Source organism: Harpegnathos saltator, unplaced genomic scaffold, assembly GCF_003227715.2.
Source record: "Harpegnathos saltator strain DR-91 unplaced genomic scaffold, Hsal_v8.6 scaffold227, whole genome shotgun sequence".
In the NCBI taxonomy this organism is placed as follows: domain Eukaryota; kingdom Metazoa; phylum Arthropoda; class Insecta; order Hymenoptera; family Formicidae; genus Harpegnathos; species Harpegnathos saltator.
In genome coordinates, this window is record NW_020230014.1 from 163,485 (window position 1) to 188,942 (window position 25,458).

Consider the following 25,458-nt stretch of genomic DNA (forward strand, 5'->3'; position numbering starts at 1 on the left):
GGCGGATTCAATATGGCGACTTCAAATGGCTAACTTTGATATGTTATTATGGATATGGATATGTATCAAACTTGGTATTATGTTTTTTCGATCACAGATGACAAATACAGAGTCGGAGTTAAAAAATTCGAAATGGCAGATCCAATATGGCAATTTCAAATGGCTAACTTTGATATTATGGATTTCAATTTTGGAAATCTGATAACAAATTCGTGATCAGCGACCTAGAAAACTTCCATGTACCTATTTCTGTTGAAATCGAAGGATTTTGAACATTTTTGTCCGCCATATTGGATCCGCCATTTTGAATTTCGGAAATTGATCACAAATTTGTAATCAGCGGTCCGGAAAACCTCCATGTACCTATTTCTGTCGAAATCGAAGGATTTTGAACTTTGTCCATATTGGATCCACCATTTTGAATTTCGGAAATTGATCACAAATTTGTAATCAGCGATCCGGAAAACCTCCATGTACCTATTTCTGTCGAAATCGAAGGATTTTGAACTTTGTCCATATTGGGTCCGCCATTTTGAATTTCGAAATTCTGATCCCGGATTCATAATCAGCGACCTCGAAAACCTCAGAGTATTAATCATCATCCATATAGCTATAATTGTTCTCTCTGACACGAATTTTTTGTACAAAAACACGTTTTTTGCATTTAACTATTTATATAAACAATTTCATAAACAATTTGAGAGAATTACACATTATAACATACTTAATAACATAATACTCGAATGAAAACACAAAAAACAGCAAGAAAATTGAATTTTTTATATCTGAAAAACGTAATAAAATGAAACAGAAAAGGTGGCACTCCAGAATTCCGCTGTGCTTTAAAAGATTAATTGTTTTATTCTGACTGCAAATTGATACTTTATGTGTGTTTATCTTCTTCCTGATTTCTATATAAATTTTGCCATATAGATTTTGTAAACTTCTGGTGTATTTAGTCGATATTTTTATTCTTTGGGTTATTCAGAAACTCTCCTAATTTTTGTCTGGAGTTTGGAAATTTTGTTGTTATATTTCTTTAAGATTTTACCAATTTTCTATTTATTTATAATTCCTTGTTTGGTGTACATATGATTCGGTGTCTTTATATTGAATCAACAATGATTCTAAATTTAAATATTTTTCTGCAGTTTTGAGATTTCAAAGCGTCAAACTTTATATTATGAAAACATACATATTTTGGCAAAGCAGACGATATAATCTTATAAAACAATAATGAAGGCCATGGCATCCGAAACAACATTTTAGATACTATATTCTTTTCTTGTTTCAATTGAATAAAAATTCTATCGAAATCATGTGAATATTATTTGTTCAGCTTTAGGAAAAGATACATGATGCATAAAAGTTATAAAAACTGATATTTCGGAATAATGATTGCGATCTTCTCGATTGAAAACATCCCTGCCAACTGAAGAAATTTGAAAACGAGAAGTTTGAGCAACAGTGAAAATTATATTTAAACTCAATAGAGCTCACTTAAATAGTCTGTTCTTTGTAGCTGCACTGCTGAACTGGTGCAATAAGCTAGAATGAGAAAACCTAATATTTGTCTCACTTTAACTTATTGCACCAGTTCAACAGTGCAGCTACAAAGAACAGACTATACAACTCAAAGTTACTAGTTACTCAGTGATCGATTTTTTTTCATTATATCAGCTGTGAAAGATTCAAAAACTAGATCAGTACATGAGTCAGCAAAAAAAATCATTGGAAGGCTAATGGAGTAGGAACATGTTTCCAGGTTGAAATCAGACGAGAGCTGATATCTAGGCTTATGATGAAATAAATGTCAGTTAGAAGAAGTAAAGAACTAATGTCAATAAATAGATACCGTGATTGAACTTTCGATAGGGATGCTTGTTTTTATTAGGTACTGAACTTAATTTCTGATTCTCACAAATAGATGGCATCAGTAATTATATTATGACTGAAAAGAACAACTGAAAAGAAGGCTTGATATTTCTCAATAAAATCCAATGTATATTGAATGGGTTACATATGGGTTGTACGAGGGTGGTTTGATAAGAAATATAGATAGTTCGCATACTAATAGAGGGCGACAGCGACATATATGTGATCATGAAGTCTCCTTAAGGATGAATATTCTGTGGTCACAAACCATTCTGATGTTAATTCGTTGTTTGGCAGTTACTTAAACACAAGCATTTTAAGCGCCATTAAGAAATTGATAAAATTGGAATTCGTGATGTAATTCAATTCTTTTTTCATGAGAGGATTTTGTCTACATTGGGTGACTCATGCTCTTCTTATGAAACCGTTCGACTTTGGGTAAATAAGTTCAAGCGTGACAGAACAAGTATTGAAGACGCACCACGTCCTGGAGCTTTAAAAATAGCTGTGACGCCGGAAATTATCGATAAAGTCCATGATATGGTTTTGGCTAACAGACGAATAAAAGTGCGCGAGATAGCAAAGGCCATAGGCATCTCAACTGAATGGGTTCATTTTATTTTGCATAATGAATTAGACATGAAAAAACTGCGCAAGATGGGCGTTGCGTCTGCTCATTCCGGAACAAAAGCGAAATCGCTTGCGAACTGTTTGGAAGTGTTTAGAAGAAGAATCCAACCAATTTTTTGCGGCGTTTTGGATGAAACTTGGATTCACCACTATACGCCGGAAATGAAACAACAATCTAAACAATGGACCGCATGAGAGGAACTGGTTCCGAAAAGGGCGAAGTGCATTCTTTCTACGCGCTAGAAAGGTGATGGCTTCAATTTTTTGGGATGTGAAAGGAATTCTCTTGATTGACTACTTGGAGAAGGAGAAAACTATTACTGGAGAATACTACGTATCTTTTAAAGAAATTAAAGGCAGCGATCGCGGAAAAACATCCGGGAATGGTAAAAAAGGAGGTGCTGTTCCACCATGACAACGCGCATTTAAGCCGTGCCTCTCAGCAAAAATTGACCGAACTATGATTTCAAATGCTTCCGCATCCACTTTATTCACCCGATCTAGCTCCCTCGGATTACCATCTGTTTCCAAAACTTAAAACTTTCCTGAATGGACGAAAATTTGGGTCAAACGAAGAGGTCATACAAGAGGTAAACGTGTATTTTGAGGGCCTCGATGAAACACTTCCGAGAAACAATCACGAACTTGGAGAAATGTTGAAGCAAGTTGAACTTCGAGGAGAAGACTATGTCGAAAAATAAAGAACGTTATAAAACTCAAATTGTTCTCTCTAATATCAAAGTTATTTATCAAACCACTCTCGTATAACGGTTCATTTTATTCACTAGAAAATGGAATGTGATGAAGAGTTTTTTTCGACATGTGCTTCATTACTACTTTGATTTGAAGAAAAATCCGACACTCATCGATTGCTCAGTAAAACTCATGCTGCTACGTCAAAAACAATTTGCAAGAAATGGTTTCAACGATTTAAAAGTAGTTTTAATATGAGAGACAGGTAACATCCAGGTTAGCTAAAATAGTTTGAAGATGCTAAAATTGCAAGCATTATTAAATGAAAATCCATTTCAAATGACTATAGAATTCACAGAAACATTAAATATCATCGACAGAAGTGTTTCCAAACGTCTACACACCATGGGAAAAATTCATAAAGAAGAAAAATGGTTGCCACATGAATTGATTGATGCTGCAATATCTAATCGTCTTTCTATCGCTAATTTTTGCTCGCAAAGTATAGAAAAAGAATATTTTGTGACCAATTGTGACTGACGACGAAAAATGGATCTATTATGATAATTCGAAACGCAAAAAATCATGGGTGGATCCAACTATTAGCTTCAATGCTCAACCGGAATATTCTTAGTCACAAGATAATGCTATATATTTAGTGAGATTAGGGAAGCGTAGTGTACTATGAGCTACTGGAATCAAATGAAACAACCGACCGCTACCAACAACAGTTGGAATGTTTGGACGAGGAATTGATGCAAAAAAGGCCATCAATCGCCAGTAATTGACAAAAAGTTATTTTTTGTATGACAATGCTCGGCCATATGTTGCAAGAATCGTTCAACAAGTACTAATAGAGCTCGAATGAGAGCTCCCGTACACTACGTCTATTTTCCAAACCTGGCCTCATTAGATTATGTTCCGATCGATGCAACTAATACGCCCATGAAGATACACTTCTCGAGTTTTCAAGATGTACAAAAACGGGTCATTGATTGAATCGTTGAATTTAAAAGACATGAAGTTTTATCGATATGGAATTCAACTTTTTCCATAAAACGGGAAAGGCTCATAGAAAATGATGGAAAATGTTTTGATTAATGAATTCATTAATTTTGTTATTGAAATAAATGCATTTTTTAAGAAAAGTCGGAAATTAAATTCGGTACTTAATAAAAATCTACACAGGATAATTTAGAACAACTTGCTGTCCTTAAAATGACATGTTTATGAACGAATTCTAAGACGATTTTTTTTTTACACAATATATGACGCTTAGTTTTTGGGTTATAAAGATAAGTAGTTTGCTTATTACAGGTCAGGAGGTACAAGAGGTAGGCAGGGACGGCACAATTTATCATCAGACGTAGGCGTTTACATTGAACACCTAATGCGATAAACACCTAATTATCGACGTGTTTAATAATATTACACATATTACTTTTTATAACTTCTGTTAAACTACAACCGAAGGAGTGTTAATTTTTGTACTCTTTAATTTTATCCGCTACGACAGGAAAGTTCACAACTTACGATTAAACCGAATGTAAAGTTGAAAATAAAACTCTTCATATTACAGGAAAGAATGCACATTAAGTGGTAGAAACTGTCATTTTCAAGATAAATAATCTTTATAAAGAAATAAAATTTTGTCGGTTTTATTAAAAGTAAGAATATCTCATATATGTTTTTAAACTGTCATTAAGACTCTTCCTTGTTTTCATTTTCCGTTTTATACATGTTATATTTTCAAAGTTTATTCTCCTGTTTGGGAATGTTCGCGTAATCAAATATTTTATCTTCAAATATTAAAACATTTTATTTTAGTTTAATTATAATTAATTAATGATAATCAGGATGGTCTGAACGACTCTGGGAAGCGAGAGATCCTATCCGATTGCCGTGACCACGATTTCGCACTCCGCTGCCCAGGCAGGGCAGTCTTGGAAGGTGTGCTACGCAAAGTCGTGGTTGTGATCGCAGTCGACACTACTTACCAAAGTAGCTGTGCTCGGTGAATATCTGTGTTATTCTGAAGGTTATTCTGAGGTCAGAGACCCATATTTTCTGTCTACTGTTCGGGGAAACAGGGCTGGATGGCCTCGATGGTTCTCCTCCCCGCAGTAGCGTCCACTAGGTGCCTCTGCCATCTGATGAGGAGGAGCTGAGCCTGGTATCTCAGTTGCCCAATGGCTCTGGCAAATTTCTCATCTTCTCCGGCAAGTTTTTCCTTCTAATGTTACGCAGGAGCTCCCCTGTTTATGTACAAATTCCTGTACATCAGGGCAAAGAGTTCCATAAAGAAATACCTGTTAAGACCGTTGCCACCACATGGGAGACTTCTTGTAGCCGTGAGCCACTCTTATGGCACCATTCTCTGCGTTTTACGCAGTAGTGCTTGCAGAGAGTGGCTGATCGCCTGCTTCAGTGCCCATATGGGTGTTCCAGATAAGACGACCGAGTGGACGATCCCCACATACACTCAAACGCAAAAAACCCGGTACACTAAAAATTTGGGAAAAAATTACAAAATTTCAAATGATCATAACTTGGTAAATAATGAAGATACAAATATGCGCAGAAATGCAAAATGAAGCTTGAAACGTCCTCTTTAAGAATATCTGAATGGCAATTATGCTCGGCCATTTTTTTCAAAATGGCGGATGATAAAGTGAGAGGATGCAAAATTGATAATCAAAGGTCCGTGTTTGCGATGGTGCATGGTGTGCATCAAGTATCGCAGCGTAATGGGACCAAATGCACATGAAAGTATAGAGTGTTATCTTTAAAATGCTACTTTACCGAGCTCGATGTGATCATTTTTCACTGAGTTGTTCCAAATTTTGCTAAAAATGCGGTTTTCTTGTTAAATTTGCATAATTCAGTGAATAAGTATCGCATCAAGCTCTATAACGAAGTATTTTAAAGGAAACATTGTATATTTTTAGGTACTTTTCGTCCCATTGAGCTGCGACACTTACTTTGCTCCATGCGCCGTCGCACGCTCGAACCATTTTTTAGCAACTTTTCATGTTCTCCTTTTTATCACCCGCCATTTTGAAAAAATATCGTTGCGCACAATTTCGATAGATCTTTCGAAAAGTACGGTTTCAAAGCTTTCAAACCGTTTTTGAAATTTGCTGCTAGGATATTTAGGTGTCGAGATATTCAATTTCGAATTTGCAACAAATGTCGATTCAGCGAGGCTTAAGGGGCTAAGAGGCTCTGCGGTTCGTTTGGCTCTTTCATAATTTCAATAGCCGCGTTCATTATTCTCTATACAATAATTTACACAATTTTGCGAATTGGAAATTTAATTTTTATCAAAAGTTATCATTCTTTACCCTTCAGTTACTCATGATCACTGTGGTATACACTTTAGTTCGCGAAGCTGTCCCTAGCTCTCTACCTTCTCCGTACGATTGGATTATGGTACACAGCTTGAATATGCTGTTCAGGATCGCGCCTGAGTTCGCGGTGACCCGGCGCGCGGGATGCCGAGTCGCTGGACGCCACCTGAACGTCGAAATTCCCTGGCGCTCCTAGTCCACGGAGCCGCCGCGACGCGGCGATCTGGGTTGTCGCGCGCGCGAGCCCTTCGGCTCGCACGCGAGTTCGAGCTGCCCAGGGCATATAAGAGTGCCCGCGGAGACGATCAGAGATTGCCTTCGTACAGCTTTTGGCCTTCGTACGGTCCACCGCCGATAGTGGGACTATCTCTTGTACGCTGGACTTCGCGAGTTTGTCAGTACGCCGGGCTTACGTTCTGGCTTGACTGAGATTCTGTCGGTGCACCGGGCTTTAACGCCTGGCTTGACTGGATTTTTCTTAAATGTATGTGCCAGGACAATAAACAAAGACAAACAATTTTCCTTTTCCGAACGTGTTCACTCCGATAAGCGCTGCCTCGTGCGACTTTTCTTTTTCCGTGATCTTTTACTTTCGAGGCGCGTTGCTTCGTGCAACTTCATCAATTTAAACCATAATTGATTGTTTCGCATCGAAATTATTGCGTCGATTATGGCGACGATAAATCCTGAAAAGGCTGCTCAAGTTATTGCTTTAATTGAAGATGGCAGAAGTCGAAGGTACGTTGCTCAGGCACTTGATTTGTCAGTGTCAACTGTTCAACGTGCTTATGCCAAGTACTTACAAACCAATTCTTTCCATAGAAGGCCTGGTTCGGGACGTCCTCGATGTACCAATCACAATGATGACCGATTTATTGTTTCAAATTCGTTAAGAGACAGACATCGAACATCTGTTCAAATTAGAAACAATTTAAGGGATGTCCGCAACATTAATGTATCCGTTAACACCGTTCGGAGAAGATTAAAGGAACAAAATCTGCTTTCGCGCAGGCCAGCAGCTGTACCTTTGCTTAAATGTCACCATCACGTAGCTCGACTCAATTTTGCAGTTGAGCATAGAGACTGGACTTACGCAGACTGGAGCAAAGTACTCTTTAGCGATGAATCTCGTTTTTGTGTCTATTCTCCAGATGGACGAGAACGAGTTTATCGTCGCGGTGGAGAACGATTTGCAGACTGTACGGTAAGTGAGAGGCATAGCTACAATGGAGGCTCTGTAATGATTTGGGCAGGAATTTCAGCTAATGCTCATACAGATCTGCACTTTTTTGACAAGAATATGAACGCAGATGTATACGTGGAAGACATACTCATTCCGTATGTTGTTCCGTACGCACCCTTCATCGAAGAGAACTTCTTGTTTATGCAAGACAATGCTCGACCACACACTGCGAGAAGAGTGCTTGATTTCTTCGATGAAGTTGGCATAAATCGACTCGATTGGCCAGCAAATAGTCCAGATTTAAATCCAATCGAATACTTATGGGACAACCTCGGCAGGAAAGTACGAAATCACGTACCTGCTCCTCAGTCACTGCGAGAACTGCGAATAATTCTCCAAAACGAATGGAATACAATTACGCAGGATGAAATTAAAAGACTAATAAGGAGTATGCCTGATCGTATGAATGAGGTAATACGCGCACGAGGCAGTCATACCCACTGTTAGTACACACACACCACACACACACAGCAGAGAGGGTTTGGAGTCATTAATTACTGCAAGAGTGACGAACTGCGGGGTCCTTATCTTTGCTGTAACACCACACACACACACACACACACCACAAGGAGGGTGTGAAATCTTGAAATACTGTGGAGCTGACGAACCACGGGGTCCTTATCCTTGTGGTATACAAACACACACACACACACACACACACACACACTACATACAATGGGACTTTTCCTACCAGTAAAACTCCATGCGGTTTATATTGGGAAGACTTACAACCATAATTTGAGCTAATGAGAGCGGTATCTTAAAACGCAATTCATCTTTATTACGTAATATCGATTACGCAAAATGAAGAACCTAAATTGAATTTTACTTTCATTTCCCTGGCTTTCAAAATAATAAATGCAAATCATTGAATATATTGTGCAGGTTATGTAAATTATCATATAGAGAAACATGAACACAGCTATTGAAATTATGAAAGAGCCAAACGAACCGCAGAGCCTCTTAGCCCCTTAAGCCTCGCTGAATCGACATTTGTTGCAAATTCGAAATTGAATATCTCGACACCTAAATATCCTAGCAGCAAATTTCAAAAACGGTTTGAAAGCTTTGAAACCGTACTTTTCGAAAGATCTATCGAAATTGTGCGCAACGATATTTTTTCAAAATGGCGGGTGATAAAAAGGAGAACATGAAAAGTTGCTAAAGAAAGGTTCGAGCGTGCGACGGCGCATGGAGCAAAGTAAGTGTCGCAGCTCAATGGGACGAAAAGTACCTAAAAGTATAGAATGTTTTCTTTAAAATACTTCGTTATAGAGCTTGATGCGATACTTATTCACTGAATTATGCAAATTTAACAAGAAAACCGCATTTTTAGCAAGATTTGGAACAACTCAGTGAAAAATGATCACATCGAGCTCGGTAAAGTAGCATTTTAAAGATAACACTCTATACTTTCATGTGCATTTGGTCCCATTACGCTGCGATACCTGATGCACACCATGCACCATCGCAAACACGGACCTTTGATTATCAATTTTGCATCCTCTCACTTTATCATCCGTCATTTTGAAAAAAATGGCCGAGCATAATTGTCATTCAGATATTCTTAAAGAGGACGTTTCAAGCTTCATTTTGCATTTCTGCGCATATTTGTATCTTCATTATTTACCAAGTTATGATCAATTGAAATTTTGTAATTTTTTCCCAAATTTTTAGTGTACCGGGTTTTTTGCGTTTGAGTGTATAAATGATGAGTCTTCCAATTAGGTCCTCGACATTGGACATTAGTCACCCGAGGGAAGCCGACATGACATTTAGTCGGGGGGCTTGAAATGTTTAAAGCATCACGTGCCATCCAACGTAAGGCTCAGATAACGTATTTGGGCCTCTATGGGAACTCTAACTTTCCCTACCCGCAGCTGAGCCTAGGATGGTCTGGTCTTCTTCTTCTGGAACAAGGTCTCTTGTGTTCCGTTACCATCAGACCTAGCTGGCGGATGGTGCGCATGGCACAGACCACTGCAATGTTGGCAGTGGATACTGCGTCCCCCCAGTCTCCATTCCCGGCCAGTATCAATATATCATCTGCGTAGCAGATTTGATGAGTTTGATGATTTTGAGATTTCCAAAAGTCAATAAATTAACAAAAGTTAGGACATTATTATAACAAAATATTCTTGAGACCAAATAGAGTCTAGTATTATGTTTTCTTCCGACAAATGATTAGCGAGATATCGTAAATTAAATATTGAAAAAGTTACCAAATTTTCCTTAAATATCTCAAAATATATTAGGCAAATAAAAAAATATTTCAGATAAAAGTTATTCAAATTAATTAGTAGAAAAAGATGATGTAATAAAAAAATTGAGGTTTCCATTTAAGAAATGATCAGTAAATATCTCGAAAGTGGCACTTTCTATAAACAAACTGATAGTTGTTTTATGTCCTCTTTGAAACCATACAACTTTTGTCTGAAACGTTTCTTAGTATCTTTCATATTTTTTGAGATTTTTGCCTAGCTCATTTAAAATAGGACATCCTGTAGAGCTTTATTTTTATTTGACCTGTGCTAAGATAAATGGGGCAAGAGGGTACATTTCTCTTTCATCGTGCATGTGTAATTGTAAATAATTTGTCATAGTGACTGCTTAATCTACGTCGATGTTGGTAAGATCATTGGTTACGCTCGTCAGTGAACGTACAACCGTGTATGTGAGGATTAAAAATTTATCCTTTCCATCGAATTATCCGAAGTTATCTTGGAATGCGATATCCTTATAAGCTGGCACAATGCTCTTTCTCTATACAATATTACATCATATTATTATGTTTTAGATTTTCATGTATCTGAGTTGAAAGCTTGATTATTGTGAAAATTCGAATAAATTAGGAATGTTGCATTGGTTCGTTATGAATATAATCAAAATTTCTATGTATTTGATGTCATAATATCGTTTGATTTCTGTTAAATAAGGAATATTACTAAAGACGACTATTATTGAGCACCCTATAAAAAATATATATTACTAATAATAATTTGTGTTAGATTTCAGTAATATTATTGCAAAAGCAGATATAAAACTTTTGTCAGAAAGCGATGAACAAGAAATAGTCAGAGAAGTACATGAATATTATGCGGATTATCTAGCAATTAGTCCACATTTATTTTCACTTGGTATAAATGCATGCTCAGAAGGTAGTTTTATTTTATAAATAAATATATAGATAATTATATTATATAATAAGTATGTCACAGAGATTTATGATAAACTTTAATAAATTTCTATCTTACTATACTATTTATTGATAGCGTCCATTATTTATATTATGATTCAAGGATTAACATGGAATCCAGTGCATTTACATAGAACTGTCCAAGGAATAACTTCTGTTTTACTATCGTTAAAAAAATGTCCATATATTAGATATCAAAATAGTTCTGATATGGCTAAGAGATTAGCAGAGAAAATAAGGGAAGTGCTTAGTAAAGAATCTAATTCCTTTGAATTCAGACAGGAATCTAATCCTATCCTTCTAATAGTTGACAGAAGAGATGATCCTGTTACACCTTTATTAAATCAATGGACATATCAAGCAATGGTACACGAGTTATTGACAATTAATAATAATCGTGTTAATTTATCTCATGTAAAAGGCATCTCAAAAGAATTAAAAGAAGTTGTTCTGAGTGCGGAACACGATGATTTTTATGCGAATGTAAGTACCTTTTTATGTATTGATATCTGAATCAATAAGAGTAGTGGCACATATATCATTAAAATAATATTTTGGTGTTGCATATATACAAAATATTTGATAGTAAGTATATCCTTTATGTATTTAAAGATTAAACTGAACGAAAAAGGATAATTATTTCTTTTAACAAATATAGTTCCGACGAATTTGATTTTGATATAGTTTGTTTGATAAGATCGTATCCGGCATAATTCGAAAACAATTTATTATAATAACTTGGAAAAAGATACCCACATTCTATTTGATTAGAACTGTGATGTTTTATTATTAATAACTGAGCCAGTTGCCTTTATTATCAATAATTGCGTAGTATCTTTTTATTTTATAGCATATTCTTGAAATAAAAATCTCCAAGCCAATCGAATTTGTCGAACTAACTTCTTGACCTTCTAAATTTTCTTTCTACGAAGCTTAAGTTTCATTAATCGCTTCGTTGGCATTGACACACTTTTGCATAAAGACGTGCCATAAATGGCATAGACGCACTAATGCGCACATCGTTTATTTTTTTATTAATTGACCCGATTTTCGTAAAAATTGGTATTCTAAGGTTTTTGAGGTTACTGAGTAAGAATTTGAAGTCAAAATATGGCAATTCAAAATGCCGGATCCAAAATGGCAGACCAAAAAAATAAAAATCTATCTTGTTATTATGAAACTCGGTATCTGGGAGTTTTTCAGGTACTGAATAAGAATTTGAAGTCAAAATATGGCAGTTCAAAATGGCGGATCCAAAATGTTTCTTTATTAAAGGAGGAGGGTCACTAAAGCCGGTTTTCGACACCCTTCAAAATTGTATATGTAAAAATATGGGGTTCTATATAAAATATTGAAATCGACATTCACGTGACTTTCAAATGACTATCCAAGGTCAAACCAATGACACCATCTTATGTCCCCCTTAGAAACCATACAACTTTTATCTGAAACATTTTTCTCAGAAACGCTTAGTTTTCCAAAGAAATGCTTGATACGAGTGCGCTGATGCACCATGTATACTTGAAATATACACTCTAAATACTTCCGTTTAGGAATTGACTAAATATTACTTCCAAGGGTATAAGGAAGTGATTCCAGCCATTTTGGTCCAATTTTGAAGGGTGCCGAAAACAGGCTTTATGGATCCTCCTTCTTTCTAAAAAAAATCTAGTCATGTTACACATACTACCTTGAATTTTCAAGTTTTGAACTCAAATTCGTTTTTAGCAACCTGGAAAACCTCTAGATATCGAGTTTCACAATAATCACAACAATTTCCTTTTTTGACTACCATATTGGATTCGCCATTTTGAATTTTGAAATTCATATTCAGCAACTTGGAAAACTACATATCGAATTTCATGAAAAATCAGATACACTTTTTGGCTGCTATTTTAGATTTGCTATTTTGAATTTTCATATTTTTATCTCAAATTCGACTTCAGTCACCCGAGAAACATTTTAGTACTGATGTTTATAAAAATCAATTATTTATGATTCATATGTTGCTATGTTAGGTCAGTTGATGCTTTTCTTAGTGCCAACGAAATGGTTAATGCCCAAACGTTTTTGATGGAATTTAAATCCAGTATCTGTGACAGCCAATGTCATTTTTTTGTTTCCATATAGTAAAAAAAAATTTCAACGTTTTGGGATATTATCCTCTTCTAGTTATTTTTCCTTTTAAACCATTTTTAGGTAGATGGTAAGAAGTTCATACATTTTAATCATTTTGGTAGTGTTCACGTTGTCTATGAAGATATGCGTGGTACCAAATCCTTGCTTTGAAAAGTAATTTCAAACATGCATCTTTAATTCGAAGTTTTCCACTTCTAAGTAACTTCTCTTATCTATATATGCCTTAGACCTTCTCATATATTTAGCAAGCGCTTAGTGATTTTCAGTTTTTTCTGATGTATATAGAGAAACATGACTTTGAATCGCGATACCTATGCGGCACTCATGGCAAAATAGTATTTCTATCATGAAAATCAAATAACAACTGAAATTTTTTCTATAAAACATCTTGGAAGAAGAGTCCTTCTACTGTTGAATTACCGTTAAAATTTTCTATTTCGCAGCTTCCATGTAAAGGTTTTACCGGACATGCTTTTATTAAAGGGACATCCTATTTTCTCGGCTGAAAATTTTGCTGATTTTCAGGAATTTTTTTTTTATGATTAAATGAGGACATATTGAGTGAAACTTTTTTTTACTATATTTGCGAGTCTTAATTTATATAAAAAATTTTTTTTTAATTTTTTTCCAGCTTTTTCATAAAAATATTTACAGTTTGCAATAGCGCCTCCAAAAACTGATGGCTCGCTGGCGCGCGATTGCAGTCGACTGGATTATCTAAAACAAAATAATTAATATATTTTTAATTTTTATTAGGAGCGCAAAAAAAGTTCTGAGCCCTAGATTTCATACTACTGAAACCACAATTTAAATTACATTAATTTTCCCGCCCTCTTGCGGTTTTAAAGCAGTGACATTTGGTCTTTCGAAACATCGTGCGATTTGGTGTTTGATGCACATAACCTTAAAATCAGCAGTGTTCACGATGGCAATAACAAAAGAGCATATTCGATTTTCCATCCACTTCGCGTTTCATCTGAAGAAAAATGCTGCTGAAGCCACTGAAATGATCTGTGTTGCATATGGAGAGAACGCTGTAAGTTATGCTACGTGTAAAAGGTGGTATCAAAAATTTCGCCAAGGAGACTTCAGTCTTGAAAATGAACCGCGTGCTGGACGCCCTCAAAAGATTGAAACGGACGAACTGCAAGCATTGTTGGATATAAACTCTGCACAAACTGAAAAGGAGCTTGCAGAGCAACTTGACGTTACGCGACAAGCCATTTCCACACGTTTACATGCAATGGGAAAAGTTCAAAAGGAAGGCAGATGGGTTCCGCATGCATTGTCCGAAGACAACAAAAATCGACGGCGTGACACGGCACTCACTTTGCTTTCAAGGTTCCGGAAAAAGGATTTTCTGCACCAAATCATTACAGATGATGAAAAGTGGATACTTTATGATAATCCGAAGCGTAAAAAATCATGGGTTGACCCTGGTCAACCTTCGACATCGACGCCAAAGACCAATATCCACGCCAAGAAGGTTTTGCTTTGCATATGGTGGGATTGGAAAGGTGTATTGTATTACGAGTTGTTACAGCCGGGTGAAACAGTAACGGCAGATCGCTATCAGCAACAATTGAGCAATTTGAGCGATGCGTTTCAAGAAAAGAGGCCATTTACTGGCAAAGGACGTCGTAAAGTGATACTGCTTCATGACAATGCCCAACCACATGTTGCGAAAGTGACTCAGGACCATATCTTTGCGTTAGGCTGGGAACTTCTCCCGCACGCGGCGTATAACTCAGACATGGCGCCTTCCGATTACTACCTATTCCGGTCTCTGCAGCATTTCTTGGCTGATACACATTTTGTGACACTTGAAGAGATACGAAAATGCATTGATGACTTTATCGCCTCGAAACCGGTGAGCTTCTACCATCAGGGAATTCGCAAGCTGCCCGAAAGATGGCAAAAGGTCATCGATGCAAACGGGAAATATTTCGTTGATTAATAGTTTTGTTTGTTTTTAAATAAATTTTGAATTTTGCAAAAAAAGGCTCAGAACTTTTTTGCGCTCCTAATATATGAAATTGTCTCGTATGACGCTTGAAAAAAAAATACCGAGTAAAAGTTTTTTTAATGAAGAACTTTTAAAGTTAAGGACCCAAAAAATTGCATTTTCTTAAATAGGAAAATATTAATTGATCAGCAAACTTTGAATGGAGTTTCGTGGATAGGCTCTAGCTAGGGCACTTACGAGGATACTCCTAACAAGGCCTGCCATCATTAGGCCTAGATGGAGCGTAGAAAGGCAAACTTTGAATGGAGTTTCGTGGATGAGCTCTGGCCACAGACTTCTATAGTATAACTAGACTGCTAACTCCGACTCAATACATGACCCCGAAAAGTATGTACGGTCCTAGTGGTCCGACATTCACGTCTGATTGGTTGAATCAAAACACATTTCTTCTAATTAGATGGGTCATATTGCTTATGTAGCCTCTCTTCTTGTAGACTACCAATTCACGCATGCGCAGATGTTTGATTCCCTTATGTAATACATACTTTTTGGGGTCAATTTTGTGCTACAGTATACGAGGGAGTTAGCAGTCTAGTTATACTATAGAAGTCTGTGGCTCTGGCTAGACACTTACGAGGATACTCCTAACAAGGCCTGCCATCCTTGGGCCTAGATAGAACGTAGAAAGGCAAACTTTGAATAGAGTTTCGTGGATAGGCTCTGGCTAGGCACTTACGAGGATGCTCCTAACAAGGCCTGCCATCCGTGGGCCTAGATAGAGCGTAGAAAGGCAAATTTTGAAGGAAATTTCGTGAATAGGCTCTGGCTTGAATGCAACTGTTTCACAGCACTGCTAACGTTTCTTTCATGCGCATGCGCGCGAGAGTTTCCTGCGGACCGGCAGTAGTGACACGTGGAAAGGATACAGTGAAAGAAATATGTGGAAAAGGATATAGTGAAGAAAATACTGATATTTTTACGTATATACTGAATTTAACAGGTATGTTATAAACATTTCTTTAAGTGTTGTGTACATCAAAATTAAGGCCGTGATACATTTAAAATTGTAACAGTATTCTTACAGTGAATCAGTGACACGTCATTAAAAGCAGTGAATATATATTAATTTTCAGTAAAAAGTATACTACTGAAACTGTTCAATGAATACTATTACAACTTGAAAGGTGTTACATGCAGAAGTTTTATATGTGCAGATTATATATCTTAATTACTGAACTTAATCTTTCAACGATCAAGTTATATATGGTTTGTTCTTTGTAGCTGCACTGCTGAACTGGTGCAATAAGCTAGAGTGAGAAAACCTATATTTGTCTCACAAACTCAAATTTGTCTCAAAGAACAGATCAAAAGTGAGAAAACATATATTTATATTACTTTAACTTATTGCACCAATTCAGCAGTGCAGCTACAAAAAACAGACCAATTATCTGCATTTATAAAACTTTTGTATGTACAGTCTATAAAGTAAGAGCGTGCACGGGTTAATGTGTAGAAAAATTTATTTTTAATGATTTTTAAGTACATGGATTTGTTGTACTCCATGAGAAGAAAAATGCTATACCATTAATAATGAGTCCAGTCACCACCGGCATTGATAATTGCCTGGTATCTCCGAGGCATACTTTCCACTAAGTTGACTGCGTATTCGTTCGGTAAAGACCTCCAAATGAGACGAATTTGTCGTGTCAGCTGCTTCAAAGTGCACACTCTTTTTCCTCGAAGCTCGTGCTTGAGATATGCCCACACATTTTCAATGGGATTTGCATCTGGCGACTGCGATAGCCAATCAAGTGTGACGATGCCAGACTGCTCTTCCCACTCGGTGCAAAGCTTACTCCGGTGTTTTGGGTCGTTGTCTTCCTGTAAAATCCAGTCCTCGTTTTTTTTTTATGAAGCATCGTTCAGCAGTCAGCAACAAACACTTCTCATAAGTTTTAAGCATTAAGGTCGGATTCCGCTTAAACAAATTCACAATTTTTTTTTCCATATTCGGCGTTACTTTGCCTATCAAGCCACGTTCTGGCATGTCATCGACATTTTTGATCTTCTTATATTGCTGAACCCACTTAGCGACGCACGATTTTGACTTTCCCATGTATTTAGCAGCCACTGCATATGACATTTTTGGTCCTTTGGGGTGGGAACAAAGGAACATAGCCTCGTAGCGCGATGCGTATGCAGCACTCATGGTGGTTAACTTGTTTCTCAGGTTAGAGTTCAACGCCAACTGAATCTTTTGGGACAAAGCATTCACAACAAAGATTTCATCTATCGGCTCATAAGAAAACTAGGACGATCCCATACAGCACCGTTGCAACAACATTGCAGCAACGTTGTTTTGCAAGATTGCAACATTGCAGAAATGATGCGAAATGTTGCTGCAATGTTGCTGCAATCTTGCAGCAAAGGTAAAATGTCCGCTTGCAGCAATATTGCAATGAAATATTGCAGTAACATTGCAGTGTAACATTGCAGCAACATTTGTAATATAATTTGTATGCAATAATGCTTTATATATATATATGTATATATGTATATACAGGGTGTCCCATTTTAAAGGACCCACTCAAATATCTCAAAAACACTGCGTTAAATCGAAAAATGTTTCAGACAAAAGTTGCTTGGCTTGAAGGGGGACATAAAACAGCGATAGCATTTTGTTTATAGATGGCGCCACCTTCGAGATATTCACTAATTATCAATTTTCTTAAATAGAAATCCCAATCTTTTATTATATCATCTTTTTCGACCAACTAATTTGAACAACTTTCGTCTGAAACATTTTTTTATTTGCTTAATATTTTTTTAGATATTTAAGAAAAACTTGGTAACTTTTCCAACATTTAACTTACGATATCTCGCTAACTATTCGTCGAAAGAAAAAATAGTATTACTTTTTTATTTTATTTACTATCAAGAATATATTACTATAATAGTGCCCTAACTTTTGTTAACTTATCGACCTTTGGAAATTCCAAAATTATTAAATTAACAAAAGTTAGGGTACTATTATAGTAATATATTCTTGATAGTAAATAAAGTAAAAAAGTCTAATACTATTTCTTATTTCGATGAATAATTAGCGAGATATCGTAAGTTAAATGTTGAAAAAGTTACCAAGTTTTCCTTAAATATCTCAAAAAATATTAAACAAATAAAAAAATATTTCAAACAAAAGTTGTTCAAATTAGTTGATAGAAAAAGATGATATAATAAGAGATTGGATTTCTGTTTAAGAAAATTGATGATCAGTGAATATCTCGAAAGTGACGTCATCTATAAACAAAAATGCTGTCACTATCTTATGTACTCTTTCAAGCCAAACAACTTTTGTCTGAACCATTTTTCGATTTAATGCAGTGTTTTTGAGATATTTGAATACGTCCTTTAAAATGAGACACTGTATATATTGAGAATTTCCTGGAAAGTTTTTATTTAATGACGGCAGAAGCGAAAGATCGTATTCCAAAAATTGTTTTTGTTATATAGATATATTCTAGAGGATATTTGTGATAGATCTAACAAATTTATAAAATATTCTGGACACACTTTCCTCTTGTTGTGATAATCAATAATTTTCCATAAAAATTCTGTAACAATAATCATGAAAGATAATATGTTCAACTCAACATTTGTATAAATTTCACTAATTATTGACAGTGAATGATTATCATACAGCAAAAGAAAAGTGTTCAGAACATTTTACAAATTTATAAAATCAATCATAAGTGTCGTTTTATGGAAATCTCTTATTTTAACGTACATGAAAAAAAAAGATTAATATACCATTATTTTCATTTCTGACATCAAACAAGAATAGTCACAGAAAGTTCCCAAGATCTGTAATATTTCAAAGAATAAAATGATATCTTAAAAGGATGCCGTTTTATTGACTCAATAGACGTCAATAAGATGTCACCTTACTATTTGGAATAATACAGGTCTTAAAGACTTGCGGTAACTATTCTTGAATTAATAAGACGTATAAGTTTGGGATATGAAACTAAATCATTGTAAAACTCGTAGTGATTAAATTGTAGTGATTAAATGTGATTGGTGATTACATATGAGAATTAGAGCAATATACAAAGTGTCCCATAACTGTAACATACCAACTCCATAGGAGCGTAGAGCTAAGCGAGAGGAACGAAAAAGTGCTCTTCTATTTAGCGATATCTCGTATAATTTTTTAATAATAACCGCAATTTGAAATGTTGCTACAACATTGCAGATATATAATAATGCAAAGTATTATTTTTGCAATGCCTGCAATATTGCACTGCAATGTGCAATGTTGCAACATTGCAGCAATATTGCTGCAATTGTCTGTGCTGTATGGGATATTTGAAGCTAACTGCCATTTGTGCACACTCTTACTTTACAGACTGTAACACACTTCAAGTCATAATAGTATACTCACTAAATAGTTTCAATAGTATATTTATAACTGAAAATCAGTGTATATTTATTGCTTTCAGTGACATTTCACTGCTTTGTTTGAAGAGAATATTGTAATGACTTTAAATGTGTTAAGGTTTTATCAAAATGATTGGCAAATTAATCATTCTGCTAAGACCGTAACACATTTAAAGTTGTAATAGTACTCTTATAGTGAATAATTTTCTTATAGTGAAATATTATTGAAAGTAGTGAATATACACTGATTTTCAGTTATGAATATATTACTGAAACTGTTCACTGAGTACAATGAACTCTCACCAAGCAATCACCGTGTACAGGTCGATAAAGTCAAACTGAACAAAAAATCCCTTTACCATTTTGTATACAACTACGTACAACTTTCAGTTATTAATCAAAAAAGATTCGTGTAATCACACTCCATAAGTAGGATGAGCTATGATAGCGACGTCTGTCACCGTCTGTGCTTGTATGTTAGACTAAAGTGAACAAAAAAATCCTTTATTATTTCGCAAATCATCAGATAGATTTTTAGTTATTAATTAAAAAAGATTGATGTATGACTATGTGTAATAATGTATTAATCTTTTTAATTAATAACTAAAAGTCTACATGATTATTTGCGAAATAGAGGACCTTTTTCTTCAGCCTAATACACAAACACACGGTAGACATCGCTATTACAGTTTATCTGGCGCATGATCATTCAATGAATCTTCTTTGGTGAAAAACTCAAATTTTTTACATGGTAGTTTGCAAAATGGTACAGAAATTTTTTGTTCAGTTTGATCTAATCTATCTGTAACGGCAGCTGCTTGGCGAGTTGTATAGCATACCTAACCGGACACCTTGTATAATGTTAATATATAATATTTTGTTCTTTATTTTGTTTTGAATTGTTTTTATGTTTTATATTTTATCAGTTAATTTAAAATTACATATAATGCATTTTTTATATAAAACATTTATTATATATTTGTTTAACATTTATTATATATTCATAATGTTACATATACTTACTATAGAATGTTACAGAATATCCACATAGCACAATGTTCAAGATCGGAACATAAGACGTCTTCAAATCGTCTTCAGGGCATCAGAACATAAGACGTCTTTAAGATATCTTACGTCTCAATTTTCAACATTATATTATATGAGTAGTAAAGTATTAATAATTTTTCAGATGATGATAAATACGAAAAAAGAAGAAAGGAAAAAAAAGAAAGAATATCAGAAAAAGAACCAAGAAAAACTAAAAGTATAAAATATTTTTATTGTAACTATATTGATATTAAATAATATTATTATGGGTATATTATATCAATAGATGTTATATAATTGTATTATAGGAACAACTGTATGAAAAAAAAAGATATATGAAATAAAAAGTATATATTTACCAGGTCTGTAAATATGAAACCGGAATTTGCCCATAGATTGCCCTAACTGTCAATGTAGTTACCGTCAAACCGCGTCATTGGCGCCATTTCCATTTGTTGACATCTGATAAAGATTTTCAACTCACAACAATACAAGTTTCATACAACAGCATAGTTTGTAATAGCGTTGAACATGTCGAATTTTGTGCCTGGAAGCTACGATTTGCGGACAGCATTGATTTTCTGTTACCATTTGAAGAAAACTGCTGCAGAATCGCATCGAATGATTGTCGAAGCTTACGGTGAACATGCTCTTGGTAAATCACAGTGCTTTGAGTGGTTTAAAAAATTCAAACGTGGCGATTTTGACGTGAGAAACGAAGAACGTGGAAGACCATCGAAAAAGTTTGAAGACAGCGAATTGCAAGCGTTGTTGGATGAGGATGACGCTCAAACGCAACAACAACTCGCGGATCAATTAAATGTGAAACGAGAATCCATACGTCTCCATACGTTTGAAAGCCATGGGAAAGATCCAGAAGATGGGAAAATGGGTTCCACATGAACTGAATGAAAAACAGCAGGAAAACCGAAAAACCACTTGCGAAATGCTGCTCGCCAGGTACAAAATAAAGTCATTTCTACATCGAATTGTGACTGGCGATGAAAAGTGAATATATTTTGAGAATCCTAAGCGTAAAAGATCATGGGTAACTCCAGGCGAACCATCGACATCGACTGCAAGGCCAAATCGCTATGGACGGAAGACAATGCTTTGTGTTTGGTGGGATCAGAAGGGTGTGATCTATTATGAACTGCTAAAACCTGGCGAAACCATTCATACTGAACGCTACCGACAACAAATGATCGATTTGAATCAAGCTTTGCGTGAAAAACGACCAGAATATCGAAAAAGGCAACACAAAGTGATTTTGCTTCATGATAATGCACCATCACACACTGCAAAACTGGTGAAGGAAACGATTGAGTCGTTTAGTTGGGAAATACTTTCGCATGCGGCTTACTCACCAGACTTGGCTCCGTCCGATTACTATTTATTTACATCAATGGGACACGCACGTGCTGAGCAGCGTTTCACTTACGAAAATGGCTCGATGACTGGTTTGCCTCAAAAGAGCAACAGTTTTTTTCACGTGGCATCCACAAATTGTCAGACAGATGGAAAAAATGTATAGCTACGGATGGGCAATACTTCGAATAAAATATTTTTTATCATTTTCATACAATAAACGTGTATTTTCTATACAAAAATTCCGGTTTCATATTTACGTACCTGGTATCTAAGCCCTTTTCAGCTCCGTTTTTAATTTCTACTCGGGTAGCCACTAATGTATAGAATAACATTAGAAGTTCGGACCGATTGATCAAGTAGATTTTTTGTAATTGTGTCCGCCGCATAAAAAAAAGTGATTTTGAGAAAAACGCGTTTAGAGTTTTGCATCACGAATTTTTATATGTAAAAGTTACTTACTTTCAATTAATGCCTGCTGCATACAAAGTGCCTTCAGCTTCCTCGTAAGCTTGTGATTCACATGCTCATTGCTCTCTTCGAGCTATTTTACTTTCTTTAGAGACATCGGTACTGCGGCGGTTGACACGTTGGTCGTGCGTGTTTTTAAGAGAGTGTTAAAACCTTCATTAGAAATACATGCAGACATATATGCAGCAATCTCAATTATTTTTAGGCCAGCAAAAATATGTTTGGGAACCAAATGCCACACACAAGCGTTAAAACTTTCGTTGTTTTACGTGTTGTTTCCCAAACATCGCTCCAAAAAGTCATCTGCTGATAAGTCCTCGTAAATCGGTTATAACACTTCTTGAACATTGTCATCTAAAGGAGGTGGATGTGTGTAATTATTCAAAATACTCGCCGTCTCGTGCTGCCGCCACTAGAAGTCAGCTGCAGCAGGACAGTACGAATGTTGCAGCTGCTCGTCGGTTGAAATTTTATGAAAAAAAGTTGCCCAAATTTCATTTTTCATATTTTCAATAAAATCTGGGTGACGGCGTATTGATAAATCATAATGTAATGAGAAATCCTGCATCAATTTGTTCGTCAACTGCGCTTTTTTAGGCTGTGAATTTTTTCTTGATATCTTTTCTTTATAGCTTTTGTTTCGTTTTTTATGTTTTTGTTTGAATTAATAATTTTTTAGCGGGCCGGCGGCCGAAAGAGCTAGATCAGTGCAGACGCCTATAATGTCTGAAATACTTCGAATTTTTTCCTAAAAATTTAGAAGAACATTTTCGAGGGTATATACTATCGAAAGTAAAAAAAAAATCTATTTCTTGGCTCTGAGAAATTAGGATGTCCTTTTAAACAGGCTGTATGTTATTGAGAATATCTTCTTGAATAAACTTCAGAAGGTTTTAGCAATTAATCTTTGGTTATTAAAGCGTTATTAACAATTAAAATTTGGAAATAATGACAGTATTTGATAAAATTAAATTATAATAAAAATGTTAGTTTTTCGGATAATTATTTTGTTTGAATGTTTCATCTTATTAAATTGATAAATCTATCTTATATTAAAATAATAAGTCTTGTGAATACTTCTCGCAAAAACCCCTACAGAAGGTTTGTCCTTGATTATCACTAAAAAGTAATTATGCAGTATAGGGGATGCACTTTCAATAACTTTGACCTTGACATATGTTGTCACTTTATGCAATGTACTACATGAAAAGTCTTTGGCTTAACAATGAAAAAACGATTTTTTAATGAAAAAAGTGTTTTATTCCTCGACATAATCTCCATTTAGAGCAATACACTTAGTGTAACGGTCCGCTAACATTTCGATGCCGGTCTTATGGTGCTCGGTGTCAAGTCCCTCAAAATAGGCATTTGTTTCCAACTTGACCTCCTCATTCGAGTAAAATCTTTTACCAGCGAGCCACTGCTTCAGTCGGGGAAAAAGGAAATAGTCGCTAGGGGCCAGGTCTGGAGAATACGGGGGATGCGGGACCAATTCATAGCGCAATTTCTTTAATTTATCGGTCGTATCGCGAGCCGAGTGAGCTGGAGCATTGTCTTGGTGAAACAAAATTTTTTTCTTTGCCAAATGTGGCCGTTTGACCTTGACCTCGTCGTCCAATCGATCCAGTAATGTACAGTAATATTCTTTATTGATAGTTTTACCATGTTCAAGATAATCAATGAATATTATGTTATGCGCATCCCAAAAAATACTGGCCAAAACCTTGCCGGCTGATTGTTGTGTCTTCGGGCGCTTCGGACGGCTTTCACCAGGCAATAACCACTCCGCTGGCTGCCGATTGGACTCCGGTGTGTAATGATGGATCCATGTTTCATCCATTGTGACAAATCGACGCAAAAACTCCTTCTTATTGCGGTTAAACAGGGCCAGATTTTGCTTTGAAAGTCGAACAAGTTCCGCTTTTTGCTCAATTGTCAAAAAACGCGGCACACAACGCGCGCAAAGCTTTTTCATGTGTAAATATTCATGAATGATATGACCAACGCGTTCCTTTGAAATGCCTATTATGTTAGCTAGCTCACTCAATTTCATTTTGCGGTCATTCAATACGATTTCACTGATTTTCTGGATGTTTTCTGGAGTAACTGCCTCATTTGGCCTTCCTAAACGTGGTGCATCATTTGTGCTCGTACGGTTACGACGAAACTCAGCAAACCAATATTTGATGGTTGAATTCGGTGGGGCAGATGTGCCGTAACATTTATCAAGCCATGCCTTTGCTTCAACAGTGTTTTTTCCCATCAGGAAGCAATGTTTAATCAAAACACGAAATTCACTTTTTTCCATAGTAAAGATAAATTCAGAGGTAACGTCACTTCGAAAGCTATAACTTGTACACGAGTCAACGAAATATCATGAAATTTTTACAGCATCTAAGTTAAGGTTGGTACTCTATAGGAAGTATAGGGATTTTTAGTTTGTGGCGCCATCTATATGTCAGACCAAAGACTTTTCAGCCCATGTAGTACAAAAGGTTTCAGATGGCGCTCGTTGTTTGTTAAAAAGTTATTAACAAAAGAAGTTTCATTAATCGAGCATAATTTTTCGACACCGTGTACATCGAGATAGGATAAACTTTAAACATATGTGAGCAGAGAAGAGGCTTAACTGTATAATTACCAAAAGTTATTATATCCAAAAATTCCTTTCATATATTCTTGTAATTTTAGATTCCGAAATGATTAGCAAAGGCCCTTACGTAAGGCCAATTAAATTTTTTGTTTTACTACATTAATAAGTCTATGATATACTAAAATAACAGATTTTGAAAAGAATAGCGAAGACCTCTAAGGTCTTGCCAGGTTTGCATTCAAGTAATTTACTTGTGCCAAACCTTGCGTAGGGGTCTTTGCTAGTTTTCTCAGAATCTGTTTAATATATCTGACAAGGGGAGGACGCATCGACCGGGAAACGGTTTGGAACGAAATTTACGGAGTTAATAGTACTTGACTACTAATAACTTATGGTAATAGCATACGATGCAATACCTCTTCGTTTTCGAGAAAAAACGGTCTAAAGGAA

General features: G+C 35.7%; 1 protein-coding gene across 2 annotated transcripts in view; it reads left to right on the plus strand.

Annotated features, from left to right (window-relative positions):
- Vps45 (vacuolar protein sorting 45) overlaps positions 1–25,458 on the plus strand; it is a 64,127-nt gene that overhangs the window by 18,100 nt on the left and 20,569 nt on the right. For both annotated transcript variants that reach the window (XM_025298614.1, XM_025298615.1), the window contains exons 3-4: positions 10,800–10,949; positions 11,091–11,470. In XM_025298614.1, the coding sequence (XP_025154399.1) occupies positions 10,800–10,949; positions 11,091–11,470 (530 nt within the window). The remainder of the gene's footprint in view (positions 1–10,799; positions 10,950–11,090; positions 11,471–25,458) is intronic.